This window comes from Asterias amurensis, chromosome 7 (genome assembly GCF_032118995.1).
Source record: "Asterias amurensis chromosome 7, ASM3211899v1".
Classification (NCBI taxonomy): domain Eukaryota; kingdom Metazoa; phylum Echinodermata; class Asteroidea; order Forcipulatida; family Asteriidae; genus Asterias; species Asterias amurensis.
The window spans coordinates 16,393,438-16,409,128 of NC_092654.1; the positions used below are offsets into that span (position 1 = coordinate 16,393,438).

Genomic DNA, 15,691 nt, shown 5'->3' on the forward strand with positions numbered 1-15,691 from the left:
GAAGGGGTTCGCCCCGGTGTTCCTGGCTGTGGCTGCTGTATGCGCCGTAGCACATTGTAAACCCTTATAAGGTGCTACATAATTTGGTCTCAGAATTTATCACTGCAATAACCAATCTTTCTGAAAGTTTGTATATTCTCAGCGCCTTGAGTACCTCGTTTGGTAGATACGTGCGCTATATAAGACTGATATTATTTTATTTTTATTATTAGTCAGCTCGTCTTTGATACCCTTTTATTCATTGTAGTATAATTCTCAAACACTCAAGATAAACCAGCGGACTTTGCAATGAGGTAAAAATGGCAACTTGTACTGAAATTGCAACGGGAGAACGCTGTGCACATGTTTCATTTGTTGTGCTGTGGACGTGGTGTATCACCGACACATGATAGTGTTGTCTGTGTGTGGCAAATTCGTACCATGTTACACAGTTAATCTTGTGCCCGGCAGCAATTTTTTTTGTCTGTTCATCAAAATTTGCATCCTCACAAATTTTCATAATTTTTTTTGTAAGAATTCAATTTTTTGAATCGATTTAAAAAAACACAAAAAATTCCCATTGAAAGCACTGCGACAGTGGCAATTTTTATGTAGAACACGGAACCAAAAAAATGTTGTACAGCAGACCTAAGAATCATGGTACACTGTAAGACAGTCTTTATATTTGGGTTAAAGACAGGTTCTTGCTTTTCAGAACCAGTGTTTTCATTGGATCCAATGATTTCATTGGATAAAAGTGCAGACGTTACGTAAGCTTTCTGTATCTGTGTTTTGATTGGTCCAATGCAACGTTTCGCAGCTGCACTTACGGTCGTCTGCATATGAATTTAGGTAAAAGCCGACTATGGGAGGAGATTGACCTAGGCTCGAGGCCACTCTCTGGTGTAATAAACGAGCCTCTAGGTGGACGGCAGATGTTCAGGCTAGACAGACCTTTGGTCCCAGACTGAGACTTCAAAATCCAGCTTATGGTGTTGGACTTTGTGGTCTCAACTACTAACACTGGGTACCATTTGGCAAACGGGCATGGTGAATTTGGGTGCAGAACAATTGGGTCTAAAAATTTAATCAACACAAACTATTTCAATCTCCATCTTATACTTTATTCATATCTTGTTTTACTGTATTCGTCATTCAACAACTTGCTTGTTGTCAATTCAGATTTGCTAGAAACAAAGTTTTTATATTCATCAATAATATTTCAATATACATGAGCAATATTTTAAGTCAACTGAGTTACTTAATTTGATAACTTTACAATAATAATGCTGAAAAATTTAGACAAAAATCCTTACTTTTTAAAGTCAACTTGTGTTTTCTTTTCATGTTCTACAATAAAATCTATATTTACACATGTCTGCATACATGTATGCATCATCGCTTGCACAAATATACACAAAGTGTCAACCTTTTGACCATTCATTTACTCCATGCTTTACTTTGAAATTGCGCTGCAAGTAAAGTTGTATCTGCTGCCAGACCATTCAATATCATCTATTGTGGTATAAAGTTCATACATGTATGATGAGAAACAGCATTTGTTCTTTCCTTTGGTTTTTGAAACCTTAGATTTTTTAATCCTATACTAATGCAGATGTACACAATCAAACTATCATAATTATGAAAATTTAATTTCAAAAAATAGTTAATGGCCTGACGTTTCGACCCTAGCAGAGTCTTTCTCGAAGGATTTATTTTTTTTATTTTTAGCCTTCGAGAAAGACTCTGCTAGGGTCGAAACGTCAGACCATTAACTATTTTTTGCATTTATACTCTCGGTCCATTTGGTTGGTAAGTTGTTTGCAACAGCTAATTCTATTTTCTCAAAATTTAATTTCAAAAGGTGGTTGCGTTTCTAAAGATATCGCCATTGGGGCATAAAAACAATTACCTTTTTACACACTACCGGTACTTTAAAGTGAAAATGTTTTTCAAAATGCTTCATACTGTCAATTGCTGCTGTAGGCTCTAACCAAAAATTTCTATTGCCATTAACTTTAAGAATGATGTTCACCTTCCTTTTAAAGGCAGTGGACACTATTGGTAATTACTCAAAATAATTATTAGCGTAAAACATTTCTTGGTGACGAGTAAAGGGGACAGGTTGATGGTATAAAACATTGTGAGAAATGGCTCCCTCTGAAGTGCCATAGTTTTCGACAGCGAAGTAATTTTCCACGAATTTGATTTCGAGACCTCAAGTTCTAAACCCATCGTGTGACAAGGGTATTTTTTCTTTCATTATTATCTCGGAAGTTCGATGACCGATTGAGCTCAAATTTTCACAGGTTTGTTATGTTAGGCATATGTTGAGATACACCAACTGTGAAGGCTAGTCTTGGACAATTACCAATAGTCGTCCACTGTCTTTAACGTTTCGTATAAACAAAATTTGTTTTGTTTTTTCGTTCAGTTATCATAAGGTGGTCAATATTAATATACAGTACATAGTTTGCTCTGTGTCCAATTCTAACACCATCCAATATAAGCAGGACACTAGTCATTAGTTACGTATACATGTGCTTATTTCAACTACAGCAATTGCAGCAATTGAAACAGGCAATAGCGTCTTCCACTGTTACACGGATATCAAAAAAGTACAGTAAGAACATAATCCATGGCTTTCAGATTGCAACAAATAATTTACTTCATTCTTTATTATTTTGTTTACTAGTGTATCTTGAGTCTAAAACATTTTAGACACATATTGAGTTGATAGTAAAATCACACCAGTAACTGATCAACCCTTTCCCCTGGGTTTGCCTTGGTGTCCATATAAAGTTGTCCCCCACTGCAATGGTCCAGTTGGTCCGTGCTCGTAGTGCGTGCCACCTTGGTGATACAGCCTTGTCCTTTTGGAGAACGATCGATGCTGAATTAATTACGTCTTCAAGAATCACTTGGTGAACTGAGAGGAGACCCAAGCGAGGGCCCATTTCAAATTTGTCAACATGAATTTCAGTGCCTTCGTCCACTGCTCTTCAGAGTTAAACTGGATTCTATGGATGGAAGAGTTATCAGGAAACAGATTTAAATTATGAACTTCTCAGGAAGAAACAAAATCCTGTAGTTGGGTCATAACAGACTGCATCTTTCATAATGCACCAGAGATATAACTAAACTAAAAATTCCATCCTTGTTTCCAGTCCACAGGAGACAGAAACAAGTCTAGCATGATATTCTATATTCTTCCTACTTAAAAGTCTGATTGATATCTGTTTTGCCTTTAATAAATCACCTATGGTGACTTAAAAAAATATCACTTTATGAACAGGTAGGTTAGCCCTTGTGCTCAAACATTATTTTCCTACCTTTTTTCCTGAGCACCAAATAACAGGCCCGACAAGTATTTTGTGAATAAATAGCGAGGAATGCAAAATTAAATTAGCTGGTAACTAACCCAGCGTTATTGTTTTGTGTGTTTTCCAGCATACTTAACAGGTAACCTCAAGGTTTTGCTTATTTCTGTTTCACATTCCACCCTTACTTGACTGAGTAGGTAGCTCCGTTGCTCTTATCTTCAATCTTTCCACCAGACATTTTATAAGGGAGGCAGAAGCTTGTATCGCCTCGCTCGACTTCCTCCTCTAATTGCTGTAAGCAATCCAAGAAAGCCACCATGGCCTGATCAAACCTGGAGGGGTAGAGAGGAACAACCACTGTCAGGGTACAGATAATATTAATAATAATAATAATAGTGGTTTCTTATGTAGTACTCGTGTCGATTCATTTTTTCCTGCAAGATATATGTGGGGCTACATTTGAAGTAGATACCTATACTACTCCTTTAAAGGCAGTGGACACTATTGGTAACTACTCAAAATAATTATTGGCGTAAAACCTTACTTGGTGACGAGTAATGGGGAGAGGTTGATGGTATAAAACATTGTGAGAACTGGCTCTCTCTGAATTGCCATTGTTTTAGAGAAATACGTAATTTTCCACGAATTTGATTTCGAGACCTCGGATTTAGAACTTGAGGTCTCAAAATCAACCATCTAAACGCACACAACTTCGTGTGACAAGGGTGTTTTTTTCTTTCATTATTATCTCACAAGTTCGATGACCGATTGAGCTCAATTTTTCACAGGTTTGTTATTTTATGCTTATCTTGAGATACACCAACTGTGAAGGCTAGTCTTTGACAATTACCAATAGTGTCCACTGCCTTTAAACATAGCACCATGTAATGGTTTACAAGGTGCTGTGGCGCAATACGCTGCCAATTGAACCCCGAACACTGGGGCAAACCCCTTCTTTTTTTTCAATTAAAAAGCGCACTGGGTTCATTTACATGCATTACACAACAAACGGGTCTAACGGCTTTGCGTCCCATCCGAAGGATGAGCAGTCATGGTTAGGTGTCTTGCTTGAGTACACAAGTGTCATGAACGGGTATCGAACCCACACTCTGCTGAACAGACCAACACCAGATCTTGATTGGGGTGCTCTTATCCGCTCGGCCACAACACGCCACAGATAACACACAGAGGGAAGCAAAAATCAACAGACCTTCGTGTCTTTTGCAGACATAACAAAAAAATGTACTTCTTTTCAAAGTATGGAGCCAAACTAAATGATGGTCTGCGTTCTTCCAAGGTACTTACTTTGTATCCCAGAAGAATCGGAAGCCCCCTGATCCATGGAGTGGGAGCTGCTTAGACTTGTCTTGAAGAGACTCCAAGTAGGAATGGTTACCACAGGGAACCAGTCGATACCTGACAGTTAGAAGGATAGAAAAGAGTTGATTACCAATGAGAACTTATAGATTACTGGTAAGACTCTAATTGCAAAGATCGTGGGTCCGAACCCCACCTGAGTAATATGCCTGTGATATTTTTTTCACAGGACTCGGGGAAAGTACTGAGAATACAGTGCTAACACATATCGATATATGGGTAAAAACCAAAAACTAATATTATAGATTACAGTTTATGTACTTGTAATTTGTATCCCTTTTCCCCTTTGTACATGTCTATTACGCACCTGTACGTTTTAGAAAAAAATTCCGCCCGTTGAAAAAAAAAGAGGAACATTTTCAAAGGCACAACGCAAGTGCGGAGCGAGGCAGCCGAAACGCCATGCGACATGATACCCACAGTGGTACCCTAGAAAATGTTGAGGTTTATTATGCTCTTAAGTGCATTGTTAGCATGTACAGTGTGTACTAGGCTTATTTTACATGATTGTAGTTGTACACTATTGTTGCCAGGCATATATTAGGCTAAAAAAACGCGGAAACGCGGAAGAGTTGCATGCCTGTAGGTTACAGGAAAATTTACTTTTTCCTCCTCAGTCTTGTTGCCTTCTCCATTTCTTTTTTATATCTCTTTTGTGTGTAAATGTACTGAACTTGTGGAGAAAAATAAAATAATCATAATAAAAACAAAATCTGGGAGAAACTTTAAGAAGTTGTCAAAACAGTGAAAAGGTTGCGTAGCAAATTATCTAAGCCCAGTTTCATCAAGCCTGTAAGCAAAAAAATTGCTAAGACAGACAAAACTTGCTTAGCGGAAATAGGTTACCAGTCGTAAATTGATAAATGTGAATGGTGCCAGACTCACATTGTAGTTTAGTAAAAAAATATTCTAAGCAGATTTGCCCCTGGTGACAAGAGGAATAAAGATATTGTTTTTCACATGGAACCTTTTTTTATTAGGGGCAAGTGTTTTAAAAGAGGACATCAAAGCAAACTGTTAGGGCTATAAGGATGCAAAATTGCAGAGGTATGACAACAGAGGGCGCCATTTATGCTACATGGATGTCACTCTGAGGGTGTTGGAAATTGTTTTTGAATACATTTGTGGTTCAATTCAAAGTAATTTTACATCACCTTTTAAATTTGAAGTTCATTTTCTGTGCTAGAGAGTGAAGCAAGAGAACTGTCTGACCCCAGGCAGCATTAATTTCACTCCAGTCAACAGGAACACTCGGTAGACGTCCCAATCGGAAGTTATTGATGGTCCCAAAGTGACCATTGTGCCTACAAAACAAACACCAGACAAATTAATCAGTTTAAATTAACTCAAAATATTTATTTGTTTCCGTTAGTTTTTAGTCATTATTTGGGGGGAGCACACCATTCTTCCAACCAACCCTGTAAATTTTCAGAAAATTCAGGTATTACTTTAACCAAAATAACGACAGGTCTGTGAATTCTACCAACACAGTAACATTTTATTAGGTGTTCGGCCACCAGCCGAACAACTATTGTTATTGTTCTGTTTTTTAGGTGTTCGGCCACCAGCCGAACAACTATTGTTATTGTTCTGTTTTTTTTTTTTTTTTTTTTTTTTTTTTTTTTTCTGCGTGTTCTTCTCCTCGAACGTTCTCGCGCGATTTTCGCAAAAACTAAAGCTTGTATGAACCTGAAACTTACCATATATATTGATCTTAATGAGTAGACGAAACAGCAACATTTTTGGAATGATGACGTCATTGATGACGTCATTACGTTCAAAAAAACGCTAAAAATTGGAGAGTTCATATCTTGAGAACTACAAATGCCACACACAAGATATTTGGTGCATATAAAAGGTCTTGTAATTAGCTACAAAAGTCGTGCACAACGTGACCTCATGTGACTTTTACTTCCGGTTGAAAACGGAAGTTCAAAATTTCAAAAGTTCATATCTCAAGAACTATATATCATATTCGCAAAATTTGAATATCAGTTTGAAGATCAGTTATCCTGCTCAAACTTTTGCACAAACATAATGCCAGTTGAATTTTGCCTTCTGGTCGTAAAAGCGCGCGTTTGTGTTGACCTCCATTCATTACGCGTAGAAACCAGATAGTATCGCCATTCATGTATGTGAATGCTACTATTGTATTGTGGGTGTGTGGGTGTGTGTGCGTGTAGTTCATGTAGGCCTACATTGTATCCATGCTCTACGACAAAACAGCACTGCGTGGCTGTGGGCATTACGGGTTGTGTATACACATGCAGACTCCGTTGAAGGCGCGCGTAATTCAAATTCCACTACGCTGGGATTCACCTCATCTTTCTTCGTGCGATTTTGAACAAAATGTTAAACTACTATGAACTTGAAACTTATCATAAACATGAACCTTCATGAGTAGATGAACCCGCAACTTTTTTGGAATGATGACGTCATCGATGACGTCATTACGTTAAATAAACGGTAAATAATTGAACAATTCATATCTAGAGAACCACAAACGCTACGTACAAGATTCTTTCACTACATGAAACCTCTTGTAATGTTCTACAAATGTTGTACACAACGTGACCTCATTTGACCATTCACCCGAACACCCTGAGTTTGTACACAAACTCTCAATTTCTAGTTTTTTTTTTTTTTTTTTTTTTTTTTTTCTGCGTGTTCTTCTCCTCGAACGTTCTCGCGCGATTTTCGCAAAAACTAAAGCTTGTATGAACCTGAAACTTACCATATATATTGATCTTAATGAGTAGACGAAACAGCAACATTTTTGGAATGATGACGTCATTCATGACGTCATTACGTTCAAAAAAACGCTAAAAATTGGAGAGTTCATATCTTGAGAACTACAAATGCCACACACAAGATATTTGGTGCATATAAAAGGTCTTGTAATTAGCTACAAAAGTCGTGCACAACGTGACCTCATGTGACTTTTACTTCCGGTTGAAACCGGAAGTTCAAAATTTCAAAAGTTCATATCTCAAGAACTATATATCATATTCGCAAAATTTGAATATCAGTTTGAAGATCAGTTATCCTGCTCAAACTTTTGCACAAACATAATGCCAGTTGAATTTTGCCTTCTGGTCGTAAAAGCGCGCGTTTGTACACAAACTCTCAATTTCTAGTTCTTTTAAATGTTATCTCTCAATATTTTGAAGAGATGTACGCAAGGAAAACATTACAGAAGAAATAAACTATAATAACCAACATTTTTAAAAGCAATGGTGCCTCCCTAAAATGGCGCTGATCCAGAGTTTTACATCTTTGAGTTCTAGTCCGCCTCTCCGATTAGTTTGGGTCTTCAATCATTAAGCTCTATAGACCTGTATCATGCTGCCTCCATCTTGGTCATGTTCCTTGTATCAAATAACACTAATAAATGCTAATAATCATTTTGCAATTGGGAACCATACTATTTTGTTCTTCCAGCCTCGGTTTGGTAACATTGATATAAATGGGAGAAATTCAAGATGGCCGCACCGTGATCAAGGTCTATTCCAAGTTCCCAAACACTACTATATACTGACCATATATGGAAGGTAGCGTTGAAGACATTAGTCTTACTGAGCTGATCCAGTTGAGTTTGTGTATACCTCAGTTGATTGTCCACACTCCTCTGTTCATCTTTCAACAGCAGTAGACGAGACTTGTACTGATTATACTCCTTCCAATATCTGATAAAGAGAGCCAATGCAACATCAAGAAGGCTTTATCAATAATGTTGATAATAGTTCAATATAATAATCTAATTTTCAATTAAATTCAAACTTATATTTATTTCCATACTTCACGAAAACAGAATACAAACAATGTTTTTTAAGGAATAACCAATAAACAAAGCTATTTAACGAGGGTGAGAAAAACAAAATAGAGTATGGAGGCATTATCTGGAAGCTGAGACTTATGTAGGGATGCCTGGGGACAGACAATAAACGGAGACAAGAACGACAAGAATTTTGTATCTTTTAACTTTGTACATTGAAGCGATATTGGCCTTTGGGCAATCTGTTTCAAATGAACAGCTTGTGAATAGAAAGCAATTGGAGTTGTTGACGGAGGGGTGAGACGTAAAGATTAATTTGGTTGCCCTGTTCTTCTTGAGTCGTTAAATGCATTCGATGTCTTTGCTGGACAACCCATAGAGAAGAGAGTTTCCATTTGTATTATTTATTTGACATGACAGCAGTTGTGCAAAGAGTAAAAGTTGTCATTGGATATTCAACCCCTTTAGTCTTTTTAAATGAAGATATTACTTGTTCAAGGCTGAACTTCACAAAGCACTAAAATTCATCTTAAGATGAGTTGTCAAGGTTACCATAGCTGTTTGTATCACATCACCCTTTGCTTAGCAGTAATGTTTGATATTTGTGCTTTCGATCACTCTTTGTGACATCGGGCCAAACTCTACGTGCTTCATGACAAAGTGATCAGATCTTGGCCCCTTTTACTAGTTAGCAAATAATAATGCTTTTATCCTCAAAGTCCTTGTTGCATCCCTGGCCATTCTTAGCCATTTTAATGGTACTAAAAATAAGTTCCCTTTGGGAAGGAAAATAAATAACAGTCTTTCATTCTGGTTGTTTTGACCCCTGACCTTTCTTCCTCTGCCTCTAGCTGTTCGACCTCTTTCTTCTGTTGTTTTGTCTCCTCTGCGATCTTCTGTCGCTCGGAGTCTGTCTCATCGAGTTGTTTCATCAGTTCAGTTTCGTCAGCCTTCAACTATAATTTTAGAAATTTTGTTATTATAAAACGCAGTTCTTATATCATGCTTTATCACACACCTGTGGGCGCCTCAAAGCGCTCATTACTTTTTCTAAAAAGTATGAAGGGTCAAATAATAATAATAATAATAATAATAATAATAATAATAATAATAATAATAATAATAATAATAATAATAATAATAATAATAATAATGTATTTATATAGGGCCTTTAACAAAGATCAAAGCGCTGAACAATAAACAAGAACAATGCAAAGAAACAAGACCCCCCCCCCCAAAAAAAAAAAAGAGATTAATGACGTGGCTGACTAAAAAGTAGGTTTTGAGGATTTTCTTGAAAATGGCAGTAGAAGATGATTCCCTGGTGAGTTCAGTTTAGAGAAAAAGACTTGGAGCCGGCAGATCGAGAAGGCCTGTGCTCACAGAGAAGGGATTTATCAAAGGAGGACCTCAAACCTTCTCTGCCAGGGGTATATGAGGACAACAGATCGGAAAGATAATTTGGAGCAAGACCCTGGGAGCATTTACAGACATAAAGAAGCAGCTTGAAAAGAATACGATTATGAATTGGCAGCCAGTGGAGTTGGGACAAAAGATTGGAAGCAATTTATTTGTTCTGACCATTTCTATCTGGGCTTCCAGTGCTGCCTCATCTTCTTCATCTTCACCATCGTCGAGTTTCTCCAGAGACTCACGGTAATGTTTACACTCATCCTCTGTTATCTTCAGCTGCTGATCCAATTGGTCTAACAAAGAATCGGTGCATTCCTGAAAGAAAAAGAAAAGATACCATTGTTGGCAGACCTGATACTGCGTTCTTTAAAGGGCAATGGACATGATTAGCAATTGTTCAAAATATGTATTAGCAAAAAAACTTACTTGGTAAAGAGCCACGGAGAGCTGTTGATAGTATACAACATTTTGAGAAACGACTCTTTCTGAAGTTATGTACTATTTAAAAAGAGGCTATTTCCCCCTTTGAATCTGAGAAAGACTTCAGGCCTGAAGACTTTCTTGTGCATTATGAAAGCACACAAACTTGTACAACAACAATACTTTTTCTTTCACTATTTTCCTGCAACTCCCATGTCCAACGAGTCCAAAATTTCACAGATTGGTTATTTTATGCATATATTGGGATACACCAAGTGAGAATACTGGTCTTTGACATAAATGCAATGCATCCTTAACACTTGCCCTCCCAAATCCTTCTACACCCTCTGTCGCAGAATCACTGGGGACCGAGGGATATAGGCCAAAATGACATAGGAAAGGAGGGTTAACTTTTCGCCAGGTAAAGATGGAAAACTCAACCACAAGGCCACAGTATGTCAATTTACAGAACAATCTCAAGCAAACAAGGCACAACCTGAACTACTAGTATTTACCTCACACAATGGATGGTCAATATCAGAGTGGCCAGACATGATGTCAAACAGCTGACTGGCAACCTAAAAAAAACGAGAAAAAAAAACAATGTCAAATAACTTTACTTGAAAATTGAAATAGATTTAAACCAAGGATTTAAGACTTAGCATTGATTTGAAACTGAGCATGGATTTTATACTAAGCATGGATATAAAACTAAATATGGGTTTGATAAACAGCATGGGTTTGGTACTAAGCATGAAGTTGATACTATGACTTGAAACTTCTCCCACTTCAGCTTGATGTCAGGCACACAAATGATGCCTAGAGTCCCAACATATACATGTACGACTGTGGGAAAGTACCAAGTACACAATGCTTTACATCTTGGTGCATGGGTAAAACCATAACAAACCCTTTGGCTGGGTGCATTATAAGTATTTTTACCCCTGTAAGGTATGCAGAGCAACGTTTTTGAAGTATGCAGTTGTGTAATGTGTCAGGCATGTCGGGTCTTCAAATGTGTTTTTTATTTTTTACTTTGACAAGAATTGGTACTAACTTGAAAATCTATGAGCTTTCAGATTGAAACTACCAACTGTTTTTCAAACATTTATCAATTCTGTACTTTGTCCAACAACAAAGCAAGCCCCATTGTTCACATGCACATTCTATGCTACAGAAAAACCCACACAAAACATTTACCCACACAAAACAAAATACAACTCCCAAATTCCATGGTGTGTACCTTGATTCGATGGCTGATATTCTCCATTCGACTACTCGCCGCTTCTCCCAGTAAAGTAAACTCCTGTCCACTGTCTTGAGATGGATACCTGTTATTCAAACACAATAACAAAAGTTTGTCATCAAAAACAATGGTGTCAAAGATTTCATAAACCTAGGTTTACACAAAGGCCATGATCATGTGCTAAAAAGGTTTCTGATAGACCTACAAAACCGAGAAACAGGCCTTCTTTATTTTCCGTATTTCCACGAGCCTGCGTGTGATAATGTATTTAACTTCAAGCAAACTTTGCGTGTGACATAGAACACACAAGATGCAGGTAGTGATTTTAGCCGTGCATAATGTAGGCTTTTGAACTCCATTCAGCAAATCTGATTGGAGGATTAGCGCGTACTTGAAGATAATGGCTTTTGAGACCCTACCTGACGGGTTGGATTTGCTTCCTGGACACGCCATCATTCCTGTCAAGATCAAACGGCTCTGCGCTGTCGGTGCTCTGAAGCAGCGGGGTTGCCTTCCCTGATGAACTAACAGTCAGCAACGGGGCTGTGGAAGAAGAACAAATCACACAAATTAAACCTAGATTCTTTTGAAGTATATTTTCAATTTTGAGAATAAAAACTTGTTTTACTTGTAATGTATTTTCCTTTAAGTGGTGAAGAGTGTTGCATACCGAGACAGTTGAACACTTGAGAGTTCATTGATTGTACTTTTAGATTGGATTATTCTTATGTCTATTTAATTGGACAGATCTAAGATTATGTCAACTTCAGTGGTGAGTTCACAAACATCAATTATAAGCAGCCGTCTCAGTTACATTTCTGTATACATTTTGAAAATGTTTTCTGCCTGGCATAAACCTATGCAATAGGGTTTGGTTTCTGAACATCATGTACCTAATGTTTGTTTTTTACCTCATATTAATTCTGGTCTTTAATAAAAAATGTTAACTTGCGGAGTGGTGAATTTTCACCCTAAATTTAAGCCATATTTTGTATCCAAACCTAATGACAGACAAGAGTAAGTTTTTATGAGAGCTCTAGAGCTGCCCATCACCGAGTTCCTTCTATGTAAAACCCTAACCTGTGAGGTCAATGTATGTTTGGCTGTCCAGCGAACTAAAGGATGGATCTAACTTCAGTGGCTGGCAGCAACGTTGACATACGAAGCTAACATGGGTTGTCGCAACCCCTGACCGCTGGGAATCTGAGCTGTGGCTACTGTTAGACATTGCACATCATTCAGCTGGAGGGAGAAAGAAAAAGTAAATTTGTCTTGAGAAATCGTCTCACATCATAAAGCTGCATGCCACTTCAAGATGAGTGCTGCACTTAAATGATTTAGCCTGTCAACCCAAACCAACACTAACTGACTACATGTAACACTAACTAACGCTGACACTAACAAAACAGTCACCAGGTGCACGTTGCCACCTACTTCTAGAACTATTAGGTTTTGTTCCGCTATCGTCTCCCAATACGGGATAGGGAGACGATAGCGGAACGAAACCTCGTAGTTCTAGGAGTAATTGCCACCTCTCTACACTGTAACCCAAGTTCTTTTCCCACTGTGGGCTGAAACAGAGTTACCCCTTTCACAGTCTGTAATGATTGTAAATTCAAGATATCCTACTTGAACTAAATAAGGTTTGTTCCACTATCAATAGCGAACCCATGGACAACAGTGCAAAGCGGTGTGTGTTAGGGACCAGGCGCAACCGGGCCAGAGGTGCTAATTGGTTGAATGGGGCTGATGTTTACTCCTGCAGTTTTTACAAACGCGGCACTAGACATTTAACCTTTGATCCGTGCTTCTCTCCAACTCTTTCTATTTCTACCTCCATGGCGGAACGAACCTCAGCTCAGTCATGTGACTCATGACTATCAACAACACTAGGACTAGGAGCCTGGCTGGTACGTTGAGAAGAATGCGCCTTCCCAACTTTATTATAGTAAAACAAAACAAAATAATCTAAATCTTCCAAATAATCGCATTTGCAGTGTCCAGACTAGTTGCGATAACGTAACCCTTCTGCCGGCAACGGCTAGGCCGTAGGTTAAGCAGGAGGGTTACGTTATCGCAAATATGTCCATACTCAAGGGGGATCGTCCTTCATTTGTCAAGTTTATTTAGGCAGGGTCTGCCCGGTCATGAGGGTCAGCAAATCAATCGCCCAGCCAGTCGTCAGACATCAAACATTTGTCCAAAAAAACACTTCATTAATACTCAATTTAAATTGTTGAAAAGGACATCGGGAGATAGGGAACACGACCCATGGAGCAATAAACTAGGTTGTAGGCAGACCCATAGACCGAAACAATCAAAAGAATAATTTATTTATAAACAAATGAATGCATAAAGTCGACTTGTCCCACAAAAGTTCACTTTTGGAACATGTTGAATCATGATTTGTTTACGAGTGTTTGATCATCACTGATCAGTGATCATCAGACTGAGAGATTGATCAAATTGCCAAATTGTACTGTTTATGTAGCCCCACTTGTGTGATGGTCAAGGATAGCTGAATCCTTAGGATTCAGCTATTAGGCTTGGGGTGGATTTCACAAAGGTAGTCCTAACTTAGGACTAGTCCTAGGCAATGCTAAGAGATAGGACTTGGTCCAGAGTTTGGACCAGTAACTCATCCTAACTTAGGACTGGTCCCATCTCTTAGCATTGCCTAGGACTAGTCCTAAGTTAGGACTATCTTTGTGAAATCCACCCTTGGACACACAACAACACGACAAAGTGGGGCTATGTTTAATGTTATTGTTTTGTACTGTTTTGTTAATCCATGATTGATAACCTACTTTTGTAACACTTACGTTACATTATAACGGTCCAGATTTACATTTCTTAATAATCATTTGGCCTACCTTGGTTTTCTTGTTTACTTAAAATCCATCAGACGGAAATCGTTTACTGATGATGATAATGTTGTCGTCTACTTTTTTTCTTGTCAATCAATCGTCTGATTATTTTGAACTGTCTGATATTCAGCGACAGGGGGCGTCCTATACTTCCGCACCAATCCTAAACCTCCATAGACTAGTCCCCCGTCCTCCCAATGTTCAGGCTAATTACCTCGCATCCATAGAAGAGCAAGTTTGCGCTCTAGTCAATATAAATAGCTCTATGCTCATATCCAATTACACCCGTTGCGCACTCAATTAGAGAAATATGAATCTTCCAGAAGGAATTTCACAAACGATGTATACCACTGATATGACTCGAAATTATGAATCTTCCAGAAGGAATTTCACAAACGATGTATACCACTGATATGACTCGAAATTATTGTTATTTGGCCTTTGAACAGAAAAGTTTCACTTTTATTTAGTCACTTTTTTGTATATATCTCAGGCTCATTGTAGGCCCCCTAGGCCTACTGGTCTCTGATCGATGTTCAAAAAGAGTTGAAAACGAAAAGGAAAGAAAGGAGTCAAATATTATTTCGATTTTAGTTGTAGTTTGATTACAGTTTACACTGGCATAATGTACCGTACAAACTAGATACATTGTTATTCATTTTGGTTTTTACCCAGTGCTAATTGTGTTAGCACTTTCTCGAACTTAACGGTTTCTGTGAAAAAAAATGACATCCCCGATGGAAAGTCTACAAAGATGACAATATCAAGGGAGGAGGAATAAACGACCGGTGTCAGGTGCAATTGTGTCCGCCATGCAAAATTGTCCGCTCCGGACAACGTAACTTTTTGCATATGCAATCGTGTCCGGGGTTATGCAAGAACAATCCAACGGACACACAGTACAATATGTTGACTGTACATGTATGTAGCATGAATATTCACGTATATTCACCCAATGGCCGAACATTTCTTTCATGACATGCACTTTTATAGCTTGTACAAAAAATGGCGAACGTGTTCCGTCGACCAAGGGCGGTTACTTTACTGACTGCAAGGCAAGGACGGTTTTGCATGGGGGCGGACACAACTGCATATGCAAATGTGTCCGGGCGGACACAGTTGCATTATGCAGCAGCGTCCGGGCGGACACGATTGCATATGCAAAACCGTCCGGCAGACATTATTGCGTATGTCCTCCGGATAGTATTGCATAGAGCCATAATTGCATGCGACACCGGCACGTCTACAAAGTTTGTAATAGTTCTGATAAGTGTAGGGTGATGAAACATTA

At 38.3% G+C, this 15,691-nt stretch overlaps 1 protein-coding gene across 1 annotated transcript; it reads right to left on the reverse strand.

Moving 5' to 3' along the window:
- Positions 1-8: 8 nt before the first annotated feature.
- On the reverse strand, positions 9-14,511 carry LOC139940139 (beclin-1-like). Its single transcript, XM_071936394.1, has 12 exons — positions 14,407-14,511; positions 12,614-12,775; positions 11,953-12,076; positions 11,531-11,618; positions 10,803-10,865; positions 10,036-10,182; positions 9,286-9,410; positions 8,219-8,365; positions 5,834-5,983; positions 4,608-4,718; positions 3,488-3,634; positions 9-2,999 (listed from the first exon to the last, which is right to left on the reverse strand). The coding sequence occupies exons 2-12, from the start codon at positions 12,759-12,761 to the stop codon at positions 2,897-2,899; spliced, it is 1,353 nt and encodes a 450-aa protein (XP_071792495.1). The 5' UTR covers positions 12,762-12,775; positions 14,407-14,511; the 3' UTR covers positions 9-2,896.
- Positions 14,512-15,691: the final 1,180 nt, after the last annotated feature.

Bases quoted from the DNA above. Each gene is read 5' to 3' on its own strand.
- LOC139940139 (XM_071936394.1), bottom strand. From the start codon at position 12,761: ATGTCTAACAGTAGCCACAGCTCAGATTCCCAGCGGTCAGGGGTTGCG. The intron at 11,619-11,952 runs GTAGGGTCTCAA...TTTGAATAACAG, and splicing joins AAGCAAATCCAACCCGTCAG to GTATCCATCTCAAGACAGTG. The intron at 4,719-5,833 runs GTGATGTAAAAT...TCTAACTGTCAG, and splicing joins ATGAACTTCAAATTTAAAAG to GTATCGACTGGTTCCCTGTG.